Here is a 23,441-nt window from a genome sequence, read left to right as displayed (position 1 = left end):
ACATTCATAGGCATCACATGAGAGAACCAAAAGGACATAGGAGTCCATGACCTCTCCAGACAGACCATTCTATGTGGCATCATAGTCCATTCAGTTTAGGGAAATATCTAGACTTGCAGTCAGACACAGGAATACCAGCTGTTACTCATTCACACTGACACAGCCTGTGCACGGGTATGCAAACATACATACACATATATAATATTTCCTGATACATTCATGGAATGTCAGAGCCCTTCCCTAAGTCATTAGTGTCTCCACTCCCCAAACCACTGTTCCACAGTGGCCGAGCTCACTCAAAAGACCTCAGTTCTGTTTTACTTCCTAATTGAGAAATTGTTCCTTTCCCCAACAGTGGGCCTCATGAATGCCCACTGTTGGGGGAGCTGGCTCTCCTTCTAGCTGTGCACAGGAAATGGCATTTTTAACTCCAGGAGGCTTTAGTTCCGAAAAAGACAAACTACTGGTCAATACCATCCTGGGTCAGAACCAGCCCTCCATCCTGGCCACAGGGGATCTGGGCACTCAGCACCCAGGCCTGTATCTAAGGATAAAGCTATTGTTGCTCACCCTGGCGGGCGGCACATGCAAAACCATCTCTGCAGAGCCTATCTTCCTCAGTTTCTTCCTTATATATAGCTGATGCAGATGGTTCTACTGCAAAAACGACAGCATGGGAGTGGGTGGTACCCTTCTCTTCCCTTGGCTCCCTGGGGAGCCTCAGAGGTCTAGGCCATTCTGCTCCCCAGTGTGCCTTTGGATCCAAGGCAGGAAGCCTGAGACTCTTGTGTAGACTCCCGGCTTGTCCTTCATGGCACATCCGCTGCCCCAGCTCACAATCCCAGTCAGAGTCAGGCGGCCGTGGATAGAGCAGACCAGAGGGCCCCCAGAGTCTCCCTGTTAAGCCAAAGACACAAAAGGTGAGCCCAGGGAGAAGTGAGGAGGAGGCCATCTGATTCAATCACCCAATCATACGCAAGAGAGAGAGAAGGGAGTTTCTTAGAGTCAAAATCCTTAGTGACTCCCCACTTTCTACCACATAAAGTTTAAAATGCTCTGCTTGTTTTTCAAAGCCCTGCTATCTGCCACAATTCCATCTACATTCTCAGATCCTTTTCCTCCCCATCCTGGACTATGCCATGTTCACCCATTTTTGTATCTTTCAACTGGAACATTTTCCTTTCTTCCCTAGACCTCCTCAAATCCCTGCAGAGTCACATTCTCTTTAAAGCCTTCCCTCCAGTTGGCACTCACCTTCTGCTCCCAAACATCTAATCATTTACAATTCATACTACACCCTGAGCACTGAGTTGTATTGTTTTCTATTGTTTTCCTCTTTCTTGTGGTCTTATTTCTTTCCCTCCCCAGTGCAAAGTGTCTAGCACAGAGCCAGGCTCACAGCAAATGTTTGGGAAACATATAAGGGTTAGTTTAAACTGTCTAAGACCTAAGCTCCTAATACTGGCTTCTTGGGGCTTTGGTTGCACAGAGGCTCCCCAAAGCTGGCAGGTACAGGCCCAGGAGCCCTGGGGAGGTTTGGGGGTGACAGGGAGAGAAGCTAGAACTCTCACCTGGCAGGAATCTGTTTCCCATTGTGGGTCAGCAGCACACAGCATTTTGGTGGTGATTTCAGAGCCATAGTAGTGGGGCTGCTGACACTCCTGGTAGGAAATCAGCTTCACAGAAGTCATTTTCAGCTGCTCTGGATAGAGATAGTCAGCTGGAGGGAGGAAACAAGAAGTTTACATTAAGCTGTATATGTCTAGTCTTTCCACTGGGACTCTCTGCTGGAGTGAGGACCAAAAAGTGTCCTCACCAGGGAAAACCTTTATTCATTTCCACCCAAATCTGAGCCTTTACTCCATGTATAGCCCCTCACCCCCCCATCTATTTACCTTTATGGCCGATTACTCCCTAAACAGTGCTCCCTACTCCATCCCTGGACCCATCTGCTACCTCCACAATGCTCCCATCTCTATCTCTACGGTCCTCTCTTGATCAAGTTGAGTTCACTTCCAGGTTACAACACTCCCTCAGAACCCTCTCAGCCAGCCCCAAATGTCACTTACTGGTATTCTCTTTTCCAAAGCCAGTGATCTCACAGCTTGTGCCAAAATGAGCATCACCATACGATGGGGGCAAACAGATGGTTTGTATGGACCTGGATGGCTGTGCACACTGGCCTGTGTTGGATCTGATCTTCAGCAAGGCTGGGGGAGGAGGGAAGCAGGAGAGGTCAGGGGGAAAGATCTCCACCTGGTTAGTTGGTCACCATGTTTCGCCTCCAAATGCTGAAGGACTGGCTGTCTATCCCTAAATCGGTTAGGGTCAGAGATCATCCTGGAAAGTCTGCCTGTAGCTTATTACCTGAAACAAGTCTCCCCTGTCCCATGTCTCAAGGGCTTTGTTACAGCTGCCGACAAGAGCTTGGCCAGCCAGAGCCGCTGTATACAGCCATATGGTTGTTTTCTGTGAACAGCTCTGGTTGATGTAGATGAGCTGAATTCAGCCCAATGCTCTAAGTTGCAGATCCTGGGACAGGCAGAGGTTGTATCCAACAAAAGAAGGGGCCTCCCAGCCCAAGCCATATGCCCACAGGGTCACTGCCATCCATAGGAGGCTAAATGTTAGAAAATTTAAAGACTCTGCAGAGGAGCAGCAGGCCCTTCACATATGTCCTTTTGTTATATAAAGTAGGCTTTTCAGTTCCCCTACAACCTCAACCTCCCACTTGGTTCTCTTTTTGGACCCCTCTTCCTCCAACCATCATCATTATGGCAGATAAGGGTTTTCTACTCACCGATATCATTGTGGTGAGCAAGAGTGTCAGCACTATAGTCCTCATGCAAGATGAGATTTTCCACTTCAAACTTCATCTGCCCAAGTGTATCGGAGTTAAGCTTTGACCGACCCAGGTAGACAATGTAGTCCTCCTTCTTCGGGTTATTACTGTGGGAGGGGAGACCTGTTAGATAGTCTGATCTCATGAGATCTTGTCACTTCCCCTCCACAGCAAGCTCAGAGCATGACTTGTCCCCAAGGCCATGGGCCACATGGAGAGGGGCTAAGGGGGTAGAATTTAAGCGGAATCCTTTGCTGGGAAGGAGAATGGGATGTGTCTGGGGTAAGGTAGGAGGGTCAGGGAGAAGAGACAGAGGGACGTACATGAAGCAATGTGTGGCGCTGACCACCCAGCAAGGACTGATGAGGCTGCCTCCGCACAAGTAGGTGACAGAGCCTCCACGGTGCCTCCTATAGATGGCTGCAAACCAAGGCTGGTTCTCGATGGTGGTGAATTCTCCCCCAATAATCTTAAAGCGAGGCCTCAGAGCCTTCTGGCCACACTGAAACTCTGCTGTTTTTGGAGGAGACAGGGGACTTTTTCCTGGAGGAGACAGGGGACGTTTTCCTGGAGGAGACAGGGGACGTTTTCCTGGAGGAGAAAGAGAGGGATATCTTGGGGAGGCAAGTAGGATAGTGTCCCTCTCTTGTCCTTTGACCTCCCAGTTTTTCAAAGTCGGGCAGACCTCCCTCCTCAACTCTCCTGATGGAATAAGGCGATGTATGAGACTGTCCCCTTCCACCCTACTGTCATAAATAGGTCAGTGACACTCACCAAAAGAGCAGTCGTGCACCATGCACTGTTGGACAAGCTGGTTTAAGCCAACCTGCACATAGCACCACGGCTTTCTCTGGTTGTCCGGGTTCCTGGTAACACAGAGGGGAAGATGGGGGGGGGGGGTGTCATTCCAACCCAGAATACATTTCCTCCCCCTCCAGGGAAAACTCAGCCAGAGGCCTTGCTTTTCTCATACTATGATCAGTACTCTTGAAACACAGGATGGTACCAAAGGTTCCTGTGTGGCTACGGGAGGGTCTTTGTTGCCCCACCTCACCTGCAATAATTGTGTTTCCCCAGGCCCAGCTGAAGGGCATCAGATCGGAGGGCATGGTACTGTTTCAGAAGAACGGCAGCAGAGTTCCAGGCCAGGCAGGGCCGGCCCATGATGTCGGTGTTGGCCTTCCCTCGGTAAGAGTGACCATTCCCCTGATAGCAGGTTTTCAATGTATCTAAGGAAGAATGTGAGGATGAGAGATATTAGAAAGAGGAAGAAATTCAGACAGGCATTTTAGAGATCCTGTCAGGCCTTGCATGATTTCAGACCTGGCAGAAAACACTAGAAAGGATCTCCTTCCGTCCCCACCCCACATTTGTGCAGCCACAGATTCATGAGACAGTGTGTCTGTGTACATCACATGGGGATCAAGATGTCCTCCACTCTACCTCCAGTCCTTAACTCCTGCCTGCTCTGACATCCCACCCATCTCACCCTGTCCCCAAATCTCTGGTATCCCCTACTCCCCAGTTAGAGTCAGGATATCCATACCTATCTCACAGTGTTCTCCTTGGAATTCCTTTGGACAGCTGCATCGCTGAATGTTGGAGAAGTACTTGTAGGACACACATGTTCCTCCATTCAGGCAGCCGCAGTTTGCTGGAGAGCACAGAGGTGGAGGGGTAAGCAAGGAGTGTGGGGAGGAGGCAAGGGGGGAGCCAGCCCTGCAACAGGGTCAGGGAGGGGCTGCCCCCTGAGGCTTTTCCAAGATGTCTGTACGGCCAGATATTATGCAAGGGGTGGATACTCACATGCATCAGACACTGGATGAAGTTCATGGCTGCCCTGGAAACGATGAGAGGGAGGGGAAAGTTCATCAAAGGTCCCATGCTCCTGGGACCCAAGGGGAAAGATAAACTGGCCTCCTGCCAAATCTCACCTTTTCCTCCAGCTCCCTCTCTCCTCACCTTGTTCATATCTAACTAGCCCTCAAATGGAAGATCATAGGTTTCAAGCAGGGAGAAATGGATTGATCCAAGCAAGCTAGGGTGCAAGAGAGCTAGGCCAGTCTCTGCAGTTTCTTCTTCCCTTGGCTGAAGGTGTGAACTCCCTTGGTTCTCAGGGCCCCCACAGCCACACCTGTCCTATTTTCCTGAGAGGCTAGCCCCCCGTAGATGGATGGAATCCAGAGGACCCCAGCTCCCTATGTACAGCTCTCCTTCCTTCCCCTGACGCTGTTCAGGAGTCCTGCCAAGCCCCCTCCCGCCGCCATAAGTCAAAGCGGGGAAGCCACTTACTTCGGAGTCGCTCACCACCAGGACACAGAGGAGCAGGCATGTCATCAGGACTCTCATGGTGGCCAGGCTGGGGCTCTAGACAGCACTCTACAAAGGAGGGAGAAGTCAACTTGAGGAAGGAGCAGAGGAGAGAGAAGGCGTGCCGGGTGGGTTACCGCAGTTCAGAACAGAAATCCCAAGGTCTCCCCAGAGGCGCGCCTGCGGTGACCAGGCTTCCCAGGCCCCGCCGCCTCTCCTCGCTGGAGGCTCAGGGGTTCCGGCACCCGAAGGGGATGCACAGGCAACGGGAGCGGTGACTCGGACTCTGCTGCTGCGGAGCCGGGCCGCTGGGGCAGCCGGGGTAGGGGGAAGGGAAACCCGCAGGAGCAGCCCTGCGCAATTAGGGTGGCCTGCACTCACCGGCGGCTGCGGCAGGAGGGACTCGGCGCCGGGACGGCAGGGACAGGTTGACACTGAAATCCGAGGGGCTCTGGGGCTCCAGCAGTTGCGCTGTGCTGCTAGCCCGCCGCCGGGCTCTATATCAGGACCCGCCCCAGCCCTGGCCCCGCCCCAGCCTGGGATCTCCCCAACCCCTCCCTTCTCTCCGCTTCCCTGGGGAAGTGTGTTTCCTCAACCTTGTCTGAGAGTGAGGGCTGCGCGGTCCCCAGGGGAGGGGACGTGCGAGGTCTGAAAACAGAGACACAGAGGCATCTAAATTCCTCGCCCTCTCCTCCCATTCACCTGTCCTGGGCCCCATCCCAGTGCATGGGGCCTCCGAATTGCTCTTGGGAGACTCTCCGTCCAGCTCTGATGTCTCTCCCCAGATCCCCTAAACAGCTCTTCTCCAGCCTTTACACCTTTGGGCCCCAAACGCCTGGGAGAATGATTCGGACTACTGGGTGTGGGGTCATAGTCCGCAGCTCAGAGAGCTAAGTCTGTTTCTCAACGTGAAAATGCACGTGACACATGCTTGCTTACTCCTGCTAACAGGAGCTGTTGAATAGCAGCTCCCCGAAATTCATCAACACAACCAGTGGATAAGACAAAGTTGAGTTTATTGCTTACCGTCCTAAGGGCAGGAGCAGCGGGTAGGCAAGATCGGATTTTACTGAGAATTTAGAGTTTGGTTTAACTTAAGGGTAGCCTTTCAAAGTGAGGGCTTGGTAAGGATTGCATAAGGATCACACACGATGTATTATTATAGGGTTGTGAGAACAAAGTCTAAGGGCACAAACTGTTGATGCTTTCTATTAAAGTATTGATAATTCTTTCAAAAATTTCCTGTAACAAACAATCCCTTTATTTGCCTGGGCCAGAGTATAGTCAGTTAATAAAGACAATAGAATGTAAAGCCTTATTAAGGTAGACACTAAGCTGTGGAGGGGCAGGAAGTTCTGTTTTCACATCTGAGGAGAGAAACTGGGGAACTGGAGGACAAGAATGAGATTTGTTTTTCACTCTATGCCTTTTTGTACTGTTTCAACTTTTGAAAACATACCTTTATATCACCCATTCCAAAAATATAATTACAGGTGTTTTTTAAGTTTTTAAAATTTATTTTGAGAGAGACAGCATGAGTGGGGGGGGGGGGGGAGGGCCAAAGAGAGGAGACAGAGAATTCCAAGCAAGCTCCTTGCTTCCAGCACAGAGCCCAACATAGGGCTTGAATCACAAAACTGTGAGATCATGACCTGAGCCGAAGAAACTAAGAGTGGGACACTTAACCGACTGAGCCACCCAGGTGCCCCATAATCATAGATTTAAAACAAACAAACAAACATATGTATTGGGGTGCCTGGGTGGCTCAGTCGGTTAAGCATCCCACTTCGGCTCAGGTCATGATCTCACGGTTGGTGGGTCCCAGCCCCTCATAGGGCTCTGCACTGGGCTTGGAGCCTGCTTGAAATTCTCTCTTCCCCCTCCTCCTCCCCCCACCCCTATGTCTCTCAAAATAAATAAATAAACTTTAAAAAATGCATATGCTCAGTTGGCTCAGGTCATGAGGTGACGGTTGGTGAGCCCCGTATCAGGCTGTACCCTGACATTGTGGAGCCTGCTTGGGATTCTCTTTCTCCCTGTCTCTCTGCCCCTCACCCACTTGCTCTCATACTCTCTTTCTCTCAAAATAAATAAACTTTTAAAAAAATGCACATGTATTTAGTATTCTAGACTTCACCATAAAGCCTTGTTTCTAATGAGATAAAATAATTGCTTATCAAACAAGGTTGGCCTCCAGAAAGACAGGCCACGTGTAAAGGACTCCACCCGCTTTACCTGCCCGAAGGCAAGCATACATAGTTGTATAGCCATGCACATTCACATATCTCTCAGGCATAGCTGAAGGAGCACAGCAGGGACTCTGAGGTTCAGTCAACACTTTCCCTTTCCCCTGGTGTTGGGAACCAACACCTTCGTGAAGGAATGGCTTGAGGTGACTTCCTTCTATCCAGTGGGACTGTCCCCTTAATGGGAAGAAAGAGGGCTGTGTCCCTGTAACTCATTAGCATCCTAAAGCCAAGCCCCAGGCTTGGTCCCTCTTTCTGCCTAGGCCTACAACATTTTGCTGCCTGGCAAACCTGAACCTTGGGTCTGGATCCACTTGAGAAGGGAAGGAGGAAGGCAGGGAGAATGCCAGTAGGAAGGAGGAAAGCTTCTTTGCTCTGCTCCAGCCAGAGGTCTCAAGATGCCAACCTCTGCTTGGGGGAAGTTCAAGTTAACCATTCAGCTTTCTGAGGAAGGTGACCCATCATCCTCTGGAGAGAGTTTTTCTGTGTCCGGCTGAGCTGCCAGCTCTCAGGGAATGGACTGAGTCACAGGTGCTAGAGGCTTCAGAGCTGGCCTGGCTACTTCCTCTAGAAAACTGAAATATGTTTTGTTTGGATTTAGAACCCATTAATTGCAAATAAACGTGATCAAAATGTAAACAGAGATGTTGCAGCCTGAGGACTTACCCCGAAACTACTAGGTTAGGTATCAGGAAATTCCCAGCACACTGTCATGATTCACAGAGCACCCCCAGCAGCTCTCATGACTCCAGATTACTTGGCTGGAGGCTGTCATGCTGATTCTTGAGAGCAGGATGACCTCATTTCCTCCTGGACAAAGAGGCTTGGAGACCGTTATGCAGCGTGACACTTCTTCCCTTTTCTTCCCCCTGCAGTGCCTTCACCTGGTTGAACAATCCTGGAGCCTCCAACTCTTTACTATCTTTCCACTGTATGATCTTTGATGCTCCCTGAAATCTCTGTGTCCGTCTTTTGATGCACAGCCTGTGCTAGTCTTTTCAATTCTTCAAGGGCAGAGACCACATCTTAAACATCTTTGTCTCTCCCTCAACCCTGGGTACATGCCCTGTTCATGTAGGTGTTTTATGAGGAATGGATCAGTAAACAAGTGGCAATAGAAAGCTTTGGGGCACCCTGAAAGTTTTCCTACTCTCTTTCTTGCAGTGAAAAATAGTACTGGTATTGTTTCTGTCTTGTGCTAAAAAGCAATTTGACACAAACTATTCCTCTTTTGTTTTAAACAATTTTTTTTTGAGAGAGAGAGAGAGAGAGAGAAAGAGAGCGCACGCCTGTGTCTGCGAGCAGAGGATGGATAGAGGGAGGGGAAGAATCTTAAGCAGGCTCCACCCCTAGTGCGGAGCCTGGTGCATGGGGCTTGACCTCACAACCATGAGATCATGACCTGAGCCAAAATCAAGAGTCAGACATTTAACCAACTGACCACCTAGTTGCCCCCAAACTATTCCTCTCTAAACTCTTAACAGCCTTATGACATAGCTGGAAATCGTGTCCATTTTGCAGATGAGGAAAATGAGGTGGAGAAAAGATACACACTTGATGAGTGGCAAAGCCAGCACTAGGACCCAGGTTTTCTGATCCTTATTCCCATGTTCTATACCTCACTGCCTCCATGGAGAAGGGAATAAGACAGAATGCTGCAAAGATGAGCGTCAGATGATGTACAATGTTCCAGCTCAGGGGAGCCCTCTTGCTGGTTTTGGGACCACCTTCCAGAATTCTCCTTGGGCTATGGGCCCCTAGTTCTTGGAAAGTCTGCACTGTAGTATGGGTTCGTTGCTTGCCCGAGTTCTAAGAACTAACTTGGTGGTCTAGGCTATCTGAAGTTTCTATCGAGGGTAAGAGAATAAGGAGCATAATGTATATGGTTTCATTCTGTTCCTGACTCCCAGAGTCACACCACCTGCCCCCGCCTCTGTGTTTCAGAAGACCAAACTTCAAAGTCAGATGTGGCAACAAAGACTAATGAAGGGGTCCCCTTTCCCAAAGCTTCTTATAAAAGAGCAGGCAGATGCCAGGTGCGCAAGAAGAACCAGGATGTCCAAACTTGGCCTTGAGACTATGTCCAGGAAACTGGGCCCCTGAAAAGGCTATTTTCTGACCAGCAGGAACCAAAGGGAAGCTCACATCAAGGCACAGGATGTATTCCTGGTCTGCTGTACCAAAAATGTTCAACATGGCGGTGACTGGGTGGCTCAGTCAGTTGAGCATCCGACTCTTGGTTTTGGCTCAGGTCACGGCCTGCGTTGGGCTCTGAGCTGGGCGTGGAGCCTGCTTGGGGTTCCCCCTCTCTCTCCCTCTGCACTTCTCTCTCAAATAAATAAAATGAAAATAATAATAATAAAAAAAGAATGTTCAGCATGGTACTACATAGAGAGTAGCGTCTAGCCTCAGGTCTGCCACATCCAGGCTGAATAACTTCAGACAAGACACTTAACTCTCTTCATCTCAGTTCCTAGCTGCAAAATGAGGCAATGCCTGCTCTGCCTGTTCCTCACTTTGCAGATTGAATGAGATCATGCTTGTGTGTGTGGAAGTGTTTGTTCATTCCTTTATTTATGGACCCAATGCCAAGGACAGTTCTGGATACTAGAGATAGAGGGATGAACTTTGTAAACTACAATTCCTACCCTGAGTGCTTGCCTTGCCTTCCTGACTATGGCTGTACTGGGCCAGAAGACCAGCAATTCTCTGGAGTCTGTCCCAGGATTCCAGTTAAGTGGGGATACCGTGTCCTTAGCCAATAGTTCCCAGCAGCTGGCCAGCTGCATGTGCTATTCACCCTCTATAGCCCTGACTCCCATTCCCTCCCCCACTTCTCTGCTGTCTGTGGCCTGAAGCTCCTCTCTTTTTCCCCTACACCCAGGGCAGACAGATTCCTCTGCAGTTCTGGGAAGGAGGCACTGAATGCCAGTCACATAGCTTCCCTGGGTCTGAGGACTCCCACGTGTGTTTAGAGCTAAGGGAAAAGACGCTGTTGTCACAGTATGCACTGAAACATGATAGGGGAGCTTCTGGAACCGCTAGGCCCCCAGCAGCCTGTGGAAAGAGTGGGGCAGAGGAAGCCACATACTTGCTTCCTTACTCATGGAAAGCAAAGAGCCCAGGGGCTGCATCCTGAGGTTATAGTCTGTCGTCAGTAATGCCCTGAACAGAGAGGCCACGTTGGTCCCTCCAGTTCAGACTCTGACCCCTACTCTTTCTCACCCTTTACGCCTCACAATTTCTGTTCCAATTCCTACCCCGCTGAAGTCAATTAGCTCAGATCTCTGCGTGAATATTTTGAGCCTTGGCCAAATTTTTCTTCATCTTTAACCCAAATCTGTCTTTAACTTCCTAAATCAGGAACTTGTGACCTTAAAGGAGTGTTGGTCACGGCTTTCTAGACGTAGATTCTGAGTCACCTCCAAGAACTAAAGCTAGATCCTAGAAATTCTGCTTAAGTTACTGTGCTGGATGGCAATGGCTCCTTAACTGGAAGGTAAGGGGATACCTGGGAAGAAAGGACTGGAAAGGGAAACTGGAAACTGGTGGGTACTACCAAGAAGTCGATGATGTTTAAGGAAATACATTAAGCCAGGAGCTAGTATATTAAAAAAACATTGCTCAGAAGAAAACCAACATAGCATCCATAGCCCATACGATGTATAATATCATGTGCTCATGGCTCTCCCGAGATGATTTCTATATGCTTCTCTGTAAAGCAAGTGCAAGCACTTCCCTTTCCATTACACAGAGAGGAAAATAGAGGGCTAATGAAGGGAAGTGAATCATCTGAGTTCATTCACTGAAAATGATGAGATTCAGAATTCACCGATTTTGAGGAAACTCATGACACATTTCCACCCTCTCCCCTCCTATTCTGAATCCTCACCGCCTCCCTTCCTGACCACCCTCAATCCCCACCCTCAGTCTCTTTGTCTTCTGAAGGTGCTTCTTTTCTCCAAACAGTGATTGATACTAGTGTGATGAGGCAGCCAAGCCCTGGGGGGAGGTCAGTTTCCTTTCAGAGGGCACACAGGACGAAATGTATGGAAGTCTGTGAGAGGAGGGAGCAGGGACCCAGCAGGGAGCCCCTGAGATATGTGTGTTTGCAGAGTGAGTGGAAAAACAGCATGCAGGTAGTCTAACCAGGAGGCTTCTCTTTACTCTGAAAGCAGTGGATGGTGGGAAGTGTGACAGCAGTTAAAGAAGACAGCAGTTAAAGACAGCAGCTAGAATTAAAGCAGTGGATGGTGGGAAGTGGAGCTGGAGGTGCCTAGCTGGCTAAGTTGGAAGAGCATTCAACTCTTGATCTTGAGGTCATGAGTTCAAGCCCTACATTGGGTGTAGAGATTATTAAAAGAAAGGAAGAAAGAAAGAAAGAAAGAAAGAAAAAAAGAAAGAAAGAAAAAAAGAAAGAAAGAAAGAAAGAAAGAAAGAAAGAAAGACACTTAAAAAAAAAAGTCATTAAAAAAAAAAAGGAAGAGGAAGGCTGTTCCCCCCAAGGAGATGTTATAATCTATCCTTTGTTAAAAATAGATGATAGGAACCAATTTTTATTTGCTTAAAATTCTTAACAACTTTTAAGGAAGGTACTTTTTTTTTTTTAATTTACATCCAAGTTAGTTAGCATATAGTGCAACAATGATTTCATGAGTAGATTCCTTAATGCCCCTTACCCATTTAGCCTATCCCCCCTCCCATAATCCCTCCAGTAACCCTCTGTTTGTTCTCCATATTTAAGAGTCTCTTATGTTTTGTCCCCCTCCCTGTTTTTATATGATTTTTGCTTCCCTTCCCTTATGTTCATCTGTAGTGAAGTCATATGATATTTGTCTTTCTCTGACTGACTAGTTTCCTTTAGCATAATACCCTCTAGTTCTATCCACATAGTCGTAAATGGCAAGATTTTATTCTTTTTGATTGCTGAGTAATACTCCTTTGTATATATACACACCACATCTTCTTTATCCATTCATCCATCGATGGACATTTGGGCTCTTTCCATACTTTGGCTATTGTTGATAGTGCTGCTATAAACATTGGGGTGCAAGTGTCCCTTTGAAACAGCACACCTATATCCCTTGAATAAATACCTAGTAGTGCAATTGCTGGGTCATAGGGTAGTTCTACTTTTAATTTTTTGAGGAACCTCCATACTGTTTTCAGAGTGGCTGTACCAGTTTGCATTCCCACCCGCAGTGCAAAAGCGATCTCTTTCTCTGCATCCTCGCCAACATCTGTTGTTGCCTTAGTTGTTAATGTTAGCCATTCTGATAGGTGTGAGGTGGTATCTCATTGTGGTTTTGATCTGTATTTCTCTGATGATGAGTGACGTTAAGCATTTTTTTCATGTGTCGATTGGCCATCTGAATGTCTTCTTTGGAGAAGTGTCTATTCATGTCTTTTGCCCATTTCTTCACTGGATTATTTGTTTTTGGGGTATTGAGTTTGATAATTTCTTTATAGATTTTAGATATTAACCCTTTATCTGATATGTCATTTGCAAATATCTTCTCCCATCTGGTCAGTTGCCTTTTAATTTTGTTGATTGTTTCCTTCGCTGTGCAGAAGCTTTTTATTTTTATTTTTTAATGTTTTTTTAATGTTCATTTATTTTTGAGAGAGAGACAAAGAGCAACAGAGCGTGAGAGGCGGAGGGGCAGAGAGAGAAGGAGTCACAGAATCCGAAGCAAGCTCCAGGCTCTGAGCTGTCAGTACAGAGCCCAACACGGGGCTCGAACCCACAGACTGTGAGATCATGACCTGAGCTGAAGTCGGACGCTCAACTGACTGAGCCACCTAGGTGCCCCTGAAGCTTTTTATTTTGATGAGAAAGAAGGTACTATTATTTTCACCATTATGAAGGAGAAAACTGAAGCTCATGGAGTTGAAGCAGCTTACCCAAGGTCACGCTATAGGTAGGTAAATGGTAGACTTGGGATTTATACTCACATCTGGTTGATTCCAGAATGTGGAGAACTATCTCTGAGGCAGTAATGCATTCTGTCAAGAAGGTGAGGGTTTTGGGGGTGCTTGTCCTTTTTTCTGGGAATCTTCCCACTTCTAACTACGGATGCTATCCTGGGGTAGCCCCAGCTGTCCAAGTCTTGTCTGCATTGGTTCCTGACTACCTAGCTTCAGCCAGACTTTAATAAAAATGTTCTTCCTCTTATTTAATATAACCAGCCACAACTGGGTCTAGTCAAAGAAGTGATCACTGGGTCTTCTGGCTATGTTTATTATATCTAAGTGGATCTCTGGAACCATCTATGGCCAGTCTTCCCTTTTTGCAACCATTATTCAACCATATTAAGTAATGGGGATGCCCAAGAGTTCTTCTGTAGGGAAATAACAATAGCTTCTATTTACTGAGTGTGCATTTTATTTAGCAAGCATTGGGTAACAGCTTCATGTGCACTATCCTATTTAATCCTCAATGAGGGAGATGCAATTATGGATAAGGAAACCAAGGCTCTGAGAAGTTAAAGTTACAAAGCTAAGCTGATACCTGGCAAGTCAAACCTCAGTTTCTCACTCCAAAACTTGTGCTGATTATCACTACGATAGTGTTGTTGCTTTACCCTTCCCAAGGGAAACAATGCACCCTGTTGAATAGGTGCCCAGGAGATTGTAATAATAAACATTCACTGGGACGTCTAGGTGGCTCAGTTGGCTGAGTGTCTGACTTTTGATTTTGGCTCAGGTCATGATTCCAGAGTCATGGGCTCAAGCCCCATGGGATTCTCTTTCTCTTTCTGTCTGTTTTCCCCACTTGTGCTCTCTTTCTCTTTCTCTAAAATAAAAAACTAAAAAAAAATATTCCCTGTTATGTTATCTAACCTTGTCTGATGATAAGAATCACCTGACTTAAAGGTTTAAACAATACAGAATGTCAGGTTACTTCTGGGGAAATTCTAATTCATTGGGTCCAGGATGGGGCCTAGGAATCTGAATCCTAATATGCATCTTAGAAGATTCTTACCATTAAACAATTTGGGGAAAATGTCAGTTAATGCATAATTGGGACTGTTGGTTTACTTTTTTATGTGGGAATACCCAGTTAAGTCACAAACTTTCTATTTCCTATGTCTTCTACTCCAACCCTTTCCTTTGAAATAAGGACCAGTATAGAAGTGGGAAAGATCCAGGGCTGGAAGGCCAACTTTTGCGTAGAATTTCTCAGACAGGGATGAATCAAGAAGGGAATGTACACCTGAGAGTCTTGTGCAAACCCAGCTACCCTGAGGCGACTTTCCTGAAGAATCTGTTCTCAAAAAAGCTAATTGCTTCGGCACTTTTGTACTTGTTCTTTTTTTAGATCTTAGTGATAATTCCATTTTAAAAATGTCAGATGTTTGGCTAATGGAGGGACTTTTCTGTACAGAAATTGAAAGAATTTGGGGAATGAGAGTAACCCTGAAAGTCACAGCAGTGGATGAGAATTTGGTTCCCTAAGGTTCAGGAAAATTGGGAGAAACTGGGTAGAGGTGAGAAGATAGCAGAATTGAGAATATCTGTACTTACTTTCCATCTGTGATAGTTCCTCACAGTTCTTGTGCTGGCACCCTTCTGAGCTTTTTAATTTTTCCCCCTAGGATCTTCTAAGTAAAACTGGGTTTCCAGAGCATTCTCCCTCTGCAGGGAGGGTAGGAACCACCCTCAGAAACAGTGGGCCCAGCAGCTTGTGGGATAACCACAAAGTTTGCATTTTTGGTCAACAAGGAAATAACAGTGACATTCTCCCTGAACAGACTCTCTGCTCCATGGCATAGTGTCCTAGGATTTATTCAGTCTATGTCATGGCAGTCAGCTTATTCTATTTCGAAAGCAAATTCCAGCCCAAGTTCAAAAATAAAAGAATTAAGTTCAACTCAAGCTGTTAATTTCATACAATCAACCAAAAATTACTTTCAAATACCTAATGTGTACCTAGTGCTGGGCTAGACCCTAAGAGCACACAGAACATACGTGATCTGTGTCCTGAAGAAGTTTAAATCTGGTAAGGAAGACAAAATGCATATATATGAAACAATTAAAATGCTATTAAACAAGATGGTTACTGTAAAAAAAAAAAAAAGGAAAAGAAAAAAGAAAAGAACAAGCATTGGCAAGATGTAGAAAAATGGGAACACTTTTCCACTGCTAGTGAGATTGTAAAATGGTGCAGCCACCATGGAAAACAGTATGGCAGTTCCTCAAAAAATTAAACATAGAACAACCATATGATCCAGCAATACCAGTTCGGGGTATACATACAAAAGAATTGAAAGCAGGGTCTCAAAGGGATATTTGTACATTCACGTCATAGCAGTACTATTCACAATAGCCAAGAGGTAGAAGCAACCTAAATGTCCACTGACATGAATGGATAAGCAAAATGTGGTATATACATATAATGGAAATTAGTCAGTCTTAAAAAGGAAGGAAATCTTATCACATGCTACAACATGGATGAATCTTGGGAACATTATGCCAAATGAAATAAGCCAGTCCAAAAACAAACGAACAAAAAAGGCAAATACTGCGTGATTCTACATATATCTTTAGATACAGAGGTATCCAAAGTAGTCAAATTCATAGAAATGGAGAATGCGAATTACCAGGGGTTAGGAGGAAGGGGGAATGGGGGAGTTATTGTTTAATAGGTATAGAGCTTCAGTTTTGCAAGATGACGTTCTGGAGATCTATTGCACAACAAAGGGAATATACTTAATAGTACTGAAATGTACATTTAAAAATTGTTAAATGGTAAGTTTTATATGTGTTTTTACTATCATTAAAAAAAATGGTCGGGACGCATAGATGGCTCAGTTGATTAAGCATCCGACTCTTGGTTTCAGCTCAGGTCATGGTCTTGTAGTTTGTAAGTTCAAGCCCCACGTTGGGCAACGTGCTGACAGTGGGGAGCCTCCTTGGTTTCTCTTTCCCTCCCTCTCTCTCTCCCCTTCCTCTGCTCATGCTCTCTTTCTCTCTCAAAATGAATAAACAAGCTAAAAAAATTTAAAGTCAAAATGCTTAAAAAAAAAAGTTAACATCAGTCTGACCACTGACCAAAACTACAGTAAAAGTAGAGAACAGGCACACTGAAGTTAGAGATTTCCTAGGCCTGAACAAATCTTAAGGGATGGGTCATGATGGATTGGTAAGAGCAGAGAAAAAAAGAAGTTCCAAACAAGAGTCCTGGAAAAAGACAGAAGCTGGAATAAACATTGTATATCTTAGAGAGAGTAAATTTTATATGTCCTTAACTGTGGTGTGTGTATGCATGTGTGTGGTTGTGTGTATACATGTGTACACGTGTATACAAGAGTGAGAAATCTGGTGCAGTTAAGAAGAGTTTACACTGACGAGTAGTGAGAACAAAGTAGAGCTAAGTAGGATGAGTTCTGGTTGTAAAAGTTCTTAAAAACCACATGATACCATAGACTCCAGAAAGGCACTATAAGTTCTTAAACAAGGATGTATATAAGGTTTTTAGTAAAGCTGAAAGTTCCTACTAATCTCAATTGAAACAAGAGAAGCAAAAGAGAGTGACCTAGATTGTGTATGGGCCTGGGCTGGAGGGAATGAGGGAAGGATACCCCCCAGAGCTGGGTGCAGTAGCGGAAGGGAGAAATGAAATGAGAGGACACCAGAGGGGAAGTGACAATTCAAGGGAATAGAGGAGAGCCCCTACAGCTGCCTCCATTCTTATTCTTCGGGAGCTTTTGTTTTTCCAAAATTGCGAGGTCATATGTTTTGCTTTAGAAGGAGCCTTAGAAAGGGGGCGCCTGGGTGGCTCAGTCGGGTAAGCGTCCAACTCCTGATTTCAGCAAAGGTCATGATCTCACAGTTTGTGAGTTCGAGTCCCACATAGGGCTCTGCACTGACAGCACGGGGCCTGCTCAAGATTCTCCCTGTCTTGCCAAAGCATAAGAGACTCTTAAAAACTGAGAACAAACTGAGGGTTGATGGGGGGTGGGAGGGAGGGGAGGGTCGGTGATGGGTATTGAGGAGGGCACCTTTTGGGATGAGCACTGGGTATTGTATGGAAACCAATTTGACGATAAATTTCATATATTGAAAAAAAAAAAGATTCTCCCTCTCTCTCTGCCCCACCTCTGCTCTCACTCTCTCTCTCTCTCTCTCTCTCTCTCAAAAATAAACTTAAAAAAAAAAGAGCCTTAGAAATTTCCTTTCAAGGGTTATACCACGAAATCCATATTTGAAGGTCAATACAATAGTCTCATGGGTTGGAGTGGGAATAGTGAGGGTAGAGAGCCCCACTATCCAATCCCAGTGGCACCTGTCAAGTACAAAGGCCATATCTTGGAGCATAAGCCAAGAGCTTTTTCTTGAAGAAGAGGGTGACTGCCCATGGTGAGGGCTGTGGTTTCAGAGTCAGAGAATGGAGTTCCATTCCCAGCTTCATTGCTGAGTCCATCTGTGCACCAGGGTGAATCACTTCCCTCCATAGTTCTCTCCTCTTTTGTGAAATGCAGGACGTTTTTTTTCCACCTGCTTTCACGGAAGACAGAAAAGACAAGAAGAAAAAGAAATTTGCATCAGGCACCTAATTTAAGCAAACAGGTAAGGACTGGGCTGAAGCAAAGCCCAGAACGTATGACAACGTGGGGGCCGGTTTTGACACACTTTACTCTTGACATCAGAAGTCCATGGAGAGGACGTAAGTACTAAACAGTACAAACAAATGTTGCCCCAGAGGGTCTAGATTCTGGGAACATGAACTGGGAATCCCAACCAAAATTCCAGGTCTCCAAGTTCCCCTGAAGGAGTCATGAGGCTCATGCAGGAGGTGAATCACCACACCCAGGATCTGTCTTGGAGACCTAAACCACCAAATATGAGCCTCAGCAAAGGAAAGGACTTGATGCAAATAGATCGGGCGTTGTAACTAGAATATAAGCTGTTCCCTTGGGTTCCGATGAGACCAAGAAACAATTTTGCCTAAGGATCTGGATGCTGTTCTAGTTCTGAGGTCAGTGGCAGGTCAAAGCCATAAAATTGGTCCCCGTGGAGTCCTATGGTCTCTGGTCTGGAAGACGATATGAATAAAAGAGCTCAGAAGATTGTGGGCCTGATGATATTGAATTTGTATTCTTCCCAAAGCCTGTATTATTTCTCAGTCCAACTCTCCGTAAGCAAAAGGCAGAGAGATGGGCAGCAGCTTGCCAGAACTTGGAAGAAAGACCAGAAAGTACAGGGAGAAAAAAGGGTGGTGACTGCTCATCAGTGATGATGGTTTCTCTGCCACAGGGAAATGCCAACCCTCACAGTCAGGAGAGGTGCATGGGGAGTCCAGAGGGAGGAGCAGACCCTGGGAATCAGGAATGCTTGGAACACTGTATTCAAAAGAGATTTCACACACCCCTTCATATCCATTTGTTTGGCTGTTATCAAAAAAGTGGAAAATAATAAGTGTTGGCAAAGATGTGGAGAGATTAAAACCCTTGTGCATTGCTGGTTGGAATATAAAATGGTGCAGCCACTATGAAAAGTAGTTTGGCAGGTCCTCAAAAAGTTAAACATAGAATTACCATATGATTGAGCAATTCCATTCCTAGGTATATACCCAAAAGAATTGAAATCAGGGACTCAAAAAGAGACTTGTACACCATGTTCACAGCAGCATTATTCACAATAGGTGAAGTCAAAAGGTGAAGCAACCCAACCGTCCACCAACAGATAAATGGGAAAACAAAATGTGGCATATACATACAACGGAATATTATTCGGCCTTAAAAAGGAATCAGATTCTGATACACACTACAACATGAAGGAACTCTGAAAATTTTATGTTTAGTGAAATAAGCCAGACACAGATTGTATGATTCCACCTCTGTGAGGTATTTAAAATAGGCAAATTCATACAGACAGGAAGTTAAGAATAGAGGTTACCAGGGTTGAGGAGAGAGGGGATGGAGAGTTATTGGTTAATGGGAACAGAGTTTCTGTTTGTAATGTTGAAAAAGTTCTGAAAATGAATAGTGATGATGGTCATACAGCAAAGTAAATGTACTTGATGCCACTGAACTGTACACTTAAAATGGTTAAAAAAGTAAATATTATGCATATTTTACCATAATAAGAATAAATGAAATTAAAATGGTACATTTTATGTTATGTATATTCTACTAAAAAAGAGGGGGGATCCCATAACACGGGGATCTACCAGGCACTGAGAGTAAGATTCAGAGAAATGGGACATGGGAAGGTGGCAGCAATGATATTCAGAGTCATGAGCTGAGAGGGGATGGGGACTTGGAGGGAGACAAAGAGCCCTGCCCATGAAGGAGAAGGATAAAGTGTGAGAGTCAGAGATGAAAGACAGAGAAGTTGACCAAAATGGAGCCCTATTAGGGAATAGGGCTGAGTATGGAGAAAGAAATGGGGTTTGGCAGGTTTAATTTTCAAAATGAGTCTTAAGTCTGGGTCTTTTCTTTGGCAGGCACGTGGATTTCCATGTTTAACCACTGCAGGGCTTGTGGTAGATGCTTCTGGGACCTTCATCCACTCTGCAGTGGTCTGCTGGCTGTTGCCCTCTGAGGCTTCCTGTCTCCTTTTAGAGCTGACAGACACCACAGTGAGTCAGTCCTACCAAGACCTGACTCATTTTTGACCCAATTTTAGTAATCAAACACAATACTCTAGAATTTGGCACCATGGCTCAAAAGGTATGGTGGGTATATGGTTGCAAGATCCAGGCTCCAAGCTGCTTCCTGTTGCTATTCCATTTCTTTGTAAAGATTGAAGTGAGCTACATTTAAAATCAGAGAGACTTGAGTCTGAATTCTGTCTTGCCCCTTACTAGCTATGTGTCCTTGGGCAAATTACTTAAACCTCTGAAAGCCATGGTTTCTTCACTTGTCAAATGCAACTATGGAGCTCTGTAGCCTTGGTGGGGGGATTAGATGAGCTCATGTATAAAGAGCTTCTCAGCACTTTGCTTGTCACAAAGAAATTGCTCAGTGAGTTAAGGTTATTATTATTATCACTACTATTAGTACCCTGAGGTCTTTGATTATCTAGGATTGTTTTGCCCCAAGGGCAATGGAACCTTATTCTGGAACTTCAGTAATCCAGACGCCTGTAACCCTGGATTTAGAGCAGGAAGACCTGAATCTGATCTGGGATCCTCAATTTATTAACTGTGTGACCTTGGGCATTTTCCATACTCTTGGTTTCCTCATTTATAAGATGGGGATGATTACATAGAGTTGTAAATTTCAAATCAAATACTATCTGTAAAGGCTTTAAAATAACAACAACAACCAAAAAGCATGGATGTATGTAATGTACTCAGAATCAGAAGCAAGCCTATTTCAGGGCCAAGGTTAGGGTCAAGATGGGAATCAAGGATGGGATTGGCATGAGGGCTATAAAAAACAATTATGATAAGGGCACCTGGGTGGCGGCTGACTCTTGATTTTAGCTCAGGTCATGATTTCACGGTTTGTGAGCCAGAGCCTCAAGTAGGCTCTGCATCAGCAGCACGGAGTCTGCTTGAGACTCTCTCTCTCCCTTTCTCTCTGCCCCTTCTCCCCCATCCTCAAAATAGATAAAGAAACTTAAAATAAAAACAAACTGATCAAGATGAGTGTTGGCCTTAGGGGTCAAAATAAACTTTTGGGCTAAAATAGGGAGGGAGTCATGAGCAGGATCACAGTAGGGAGTTGGGTGGAGTTTTTAGTTTGGGCTAGGAATTCAGGCCGGATGGTGCACTCTGTCTGAGCCCTGAGGGATACAGCAGTTCTGTGCAGTGACTCAGAGGCGGCTGCACTACCTGGGATAAGGCACTAATCCAGAGAATTTGGTTTGGGGGAAAGTAGAATGCAGGACTTAACAAATCCCGAGAGACTTATAGAAGAGTAGGCCTTTAGGCAGATAGTCAACTGCAGTAGTTCAGTGACCTCATCTCCTTCATCCTTCTCCCCCTAATGAGCTGTCATATTAAGTACCATCCCTTCTCCAGGCGTGTCCTGCACAGCGCTGGTCCTCACGGCTCTCATCATCCCTCCACATCTTCCATCATCCACCACCTACCTACCCATCATCATCCATTCAACAAAGATTTATTGGATACTCACTATGTGTCCAGCACTTTGCCAGATCCTGAGGATGCAAGAATGATGGAGGCAAGAATGTTGTCTGTCCTCATGGAGCTTCAGTCTAGACGGAGAGGCAGATAATGCAGTTGAAATTTCAATCTTCTATATTTGTGTGTGTTAGTGAGTGGAGGCAGTTTCTAAAATCAGTTCAAAGGCAAAGATTGCAAAATTATTCTTTTTTTGAGTTTATTTATTTATTTTGAGAGAGAGAGCAAGAGAGTGAGCAAGCACGAGCAGGAGAGGGGCAGAGAAAGAGAGGGAGAGAGAGAATCCCAAGCAGGCTCTTCACTGTTAGCTCAAAGCCGGACAGGGGGCTCGAACTCACAAACCGTGAGTTCATGACCTGACTCGAAATCAAGAGTTGGACACTTAACTGACTGAGCCACCTAGACGCCCCAAAGATTGCAAAATTACTCCTGAAAATATGTTAAGTCACCAGGACTTTGTCATTTAGAAGCACAAAAACCAAGAAATAACAGCTATTTCTCTTAGCATTTCAGGTATCACCTGAGACAGTAGATGTCCAGATCTGGCTTTGAGGGAAGAGCATGCTTTAAATAAAGGAATTTCTTTGTTTCTTTCTCTTTCAGTTGAGTGTGTATAGTCGGGTTTGCATAAGATAACTGCATTAATGAGGGAACTCCAGTGTAAATACAAATTATACCAATATATATGTAATTATTATTATAAATATGTTAAGGAGGAATACAGTGCACTGTGACAATGTATAGTAGAGGGACATAACCCTCGTAAGGGACTGAATGATATGGAAGGTTCCACTGAGGAGGTGACACTTAGTCCTAGAGGATGAATATGAGTTAGCCTGTCATAAAGGAAAAAAAAGAACTTTTCAGGCAGGGATATTGACATGAGGCAGGAAGGAGCTTCATGCGTCTTAGAAACTGAAAGCCAATTAGGTTGATGTTAAAAAGATAAGAAAGGGCCTCCCCAAGCCAGTCCACAAAGTGAAGACCTACTCTACACACTCGGAAGCAGAGAAGGAAGATGGTCTGAAATTCAGAGAATTAAATAATTCAGAGTACAGGGCTAGAGAAACAGAAGTAATCAGTCAACATCTTTTGGAATCACTGGGCTAGCTGCCCTGTGAGATGCAAAGAAGACTAAGAAGTTATTGGAAACAGAGTCAGTGGGACTCACAGCTATAACTAGACATACACCAGAGGTCACAAATGCCAACACCCCAGAGGCTAAGTAGGTAACATAAAGAGTAAAGCAGGCTGAGTGTAGGACAACGTGGGGAAGGGAGTGGAACGACTATGGCAGAAAGGAGAGCTCTTATCTTGTTTAAAGGGGCACCTGCCATCGAGCTCCTGCCAATTGTTGCCAAGTGAGAACTGAGGAGCAGTTTTGCTAAATCTTCCATATTGTGGCAGATGCTGTCAGTTCCAGTGTCTTCTGGCTTTTGGAGCCCACTCTTCTCTGCTGTACAACAGGCTGGATGTTCCTTATGCATTAACACCACCATTGTCCCTTCTCCCCCACACTGTAGCAGCTCCCAGCCAATAACTGCTGGTTTTGGTGGATAAATATGCTAATGCCTTTGCCTCTCAGGTGAGACAACTGTGAGACGCGTGTTCTACACTGGTTCCCCGAATGTCCCAGCATAAGTAAGCTCCAGATGCCCATATGGTAACTTCCTGGGTAACCTTGCCCTTCTACCATCCCTTCCCTGTCTGACTCCCTCACTCCCTAACTAGAGTTTCCTAGGATCACCTTCCAAATAAACTACTTGCAACTGAAGACTTGTTCTGGGAGAAACCTACATAGGACACAAAATGTTAAGAAATGTCTGAAATCTGGATTTTTTTAATGTTAAAACTTCCCAATTGAAATTATGCAAGTCAACAAAAAAAAACAGGTTTAAGGGCTGGATTTGGCCAACAGACATAAGTTTAGGATTCCTGACATTAA

The 23,441-nt window shown here is 45.4% G+C and overlaps 2 protein-coding genes across 3 annotated transcripts in view; one reads left to right on the top strand and one right to left on the bottom strand.

The window, feature by feature from the left end:
* Positions 1-628: 628 nt before the first annotated feature.
* On the bottom strand, positions 629-5,662 carry PLAU (plasminogen activator, urokinase). 2 transcript variants are annotated; one of them, XM_058698385.1, is made up of 11 exons: positions 5,534-5,662; positions 5,135-5,221; positions 4,649-4,682; positions 4,389-4,496; positions 3,897-4,071; positions 3,617-3,708; positions 3,166-3,433; positions 2,801-2,949; positions 2,070-2,210; positions 1,572-1,720; positions 629-897 (listed from the first exon to the last, which is right to left on the bottom strand). In XM_058698385.1, the coding sequence occupies exons 2-11, from the start codon at positions 5,189-5,191 to the stop codon at positions 721-723; spliced, it is 1,350 nt and encodes a 449-aa protein (XP_058554368.1). In that variant the 5' UTR covers positions 5,192-5,221; positions 5,534-5,662; the 3' UTR covers positions 629-720. The 2 variants fall into 2 exon arrangements, with proteins under 2 accessions (XP_058554368.1, XP_058554369.1); XM_058698386.1 differs by having other exon boundaries at positions 3,166-3,409.
* The window catches only part of CAMK2G (calcium/calmodulin dependent protein kinase II gamma), an 87,238-nt gene continuing 67,715 nt past the window's right edge, over positions 3,919-23,441 (top strand). Inside the window, exon 1 of the mRNA XM_058698375.1 lies at positions 3,919-4,030. Within this exon, the coding sequence (XP_058554358.1) occupies positions 4,005-4,030 (26 nt within the window). The 5' untranslated portion in view covers positions 3,919-4,004. The remainder of the gene's footprint in view (positions 4,031-23,441) is intronic.

This window comes from Neofelis nebulosa, chromosome 13 (assembly GCF_028018385.1).
Source record: "Neofelis nebulosa isolate mNeoNeb1 chromosome 13, mNeoNeb1.pri, whole genome shotgun sequence".
Taxonomy (NCBI): domain Eukaryota; kingdom Metazoa; phylum Chordata; class Mammalia; order Carnivora; family Felidae; genus Neofelis; species Neofelis nebulosa.
Note: the sequence above shows the minus strand (reverse complement) of the source record. Positions and strands in the feature narration are given on the sequence as shown.

Coding starts and splice junctions, on each gene's coding strand:
- PLAU (XM_058698385.1), bottom strand. CDS start 5,191: ATGAGAGTCCTGATGACATGCCTGCTCCTCTGTGTCCTGGTGGTGAGC. Junction 4,683..5,134: donor TGGTGGTGAGCGACTCCGAA/GTAAGTGGCTTC, acceptor CATCGTTTCCAG/GGCAGCCATGAACTTCATCC. Junction 2,950..3,165: donor AGCGCCACACATTGCTTCAT/GTACGTCCCTCT, acceptor CCCCTCCCACAG/TAATAACCCGAAGAAGGAGG.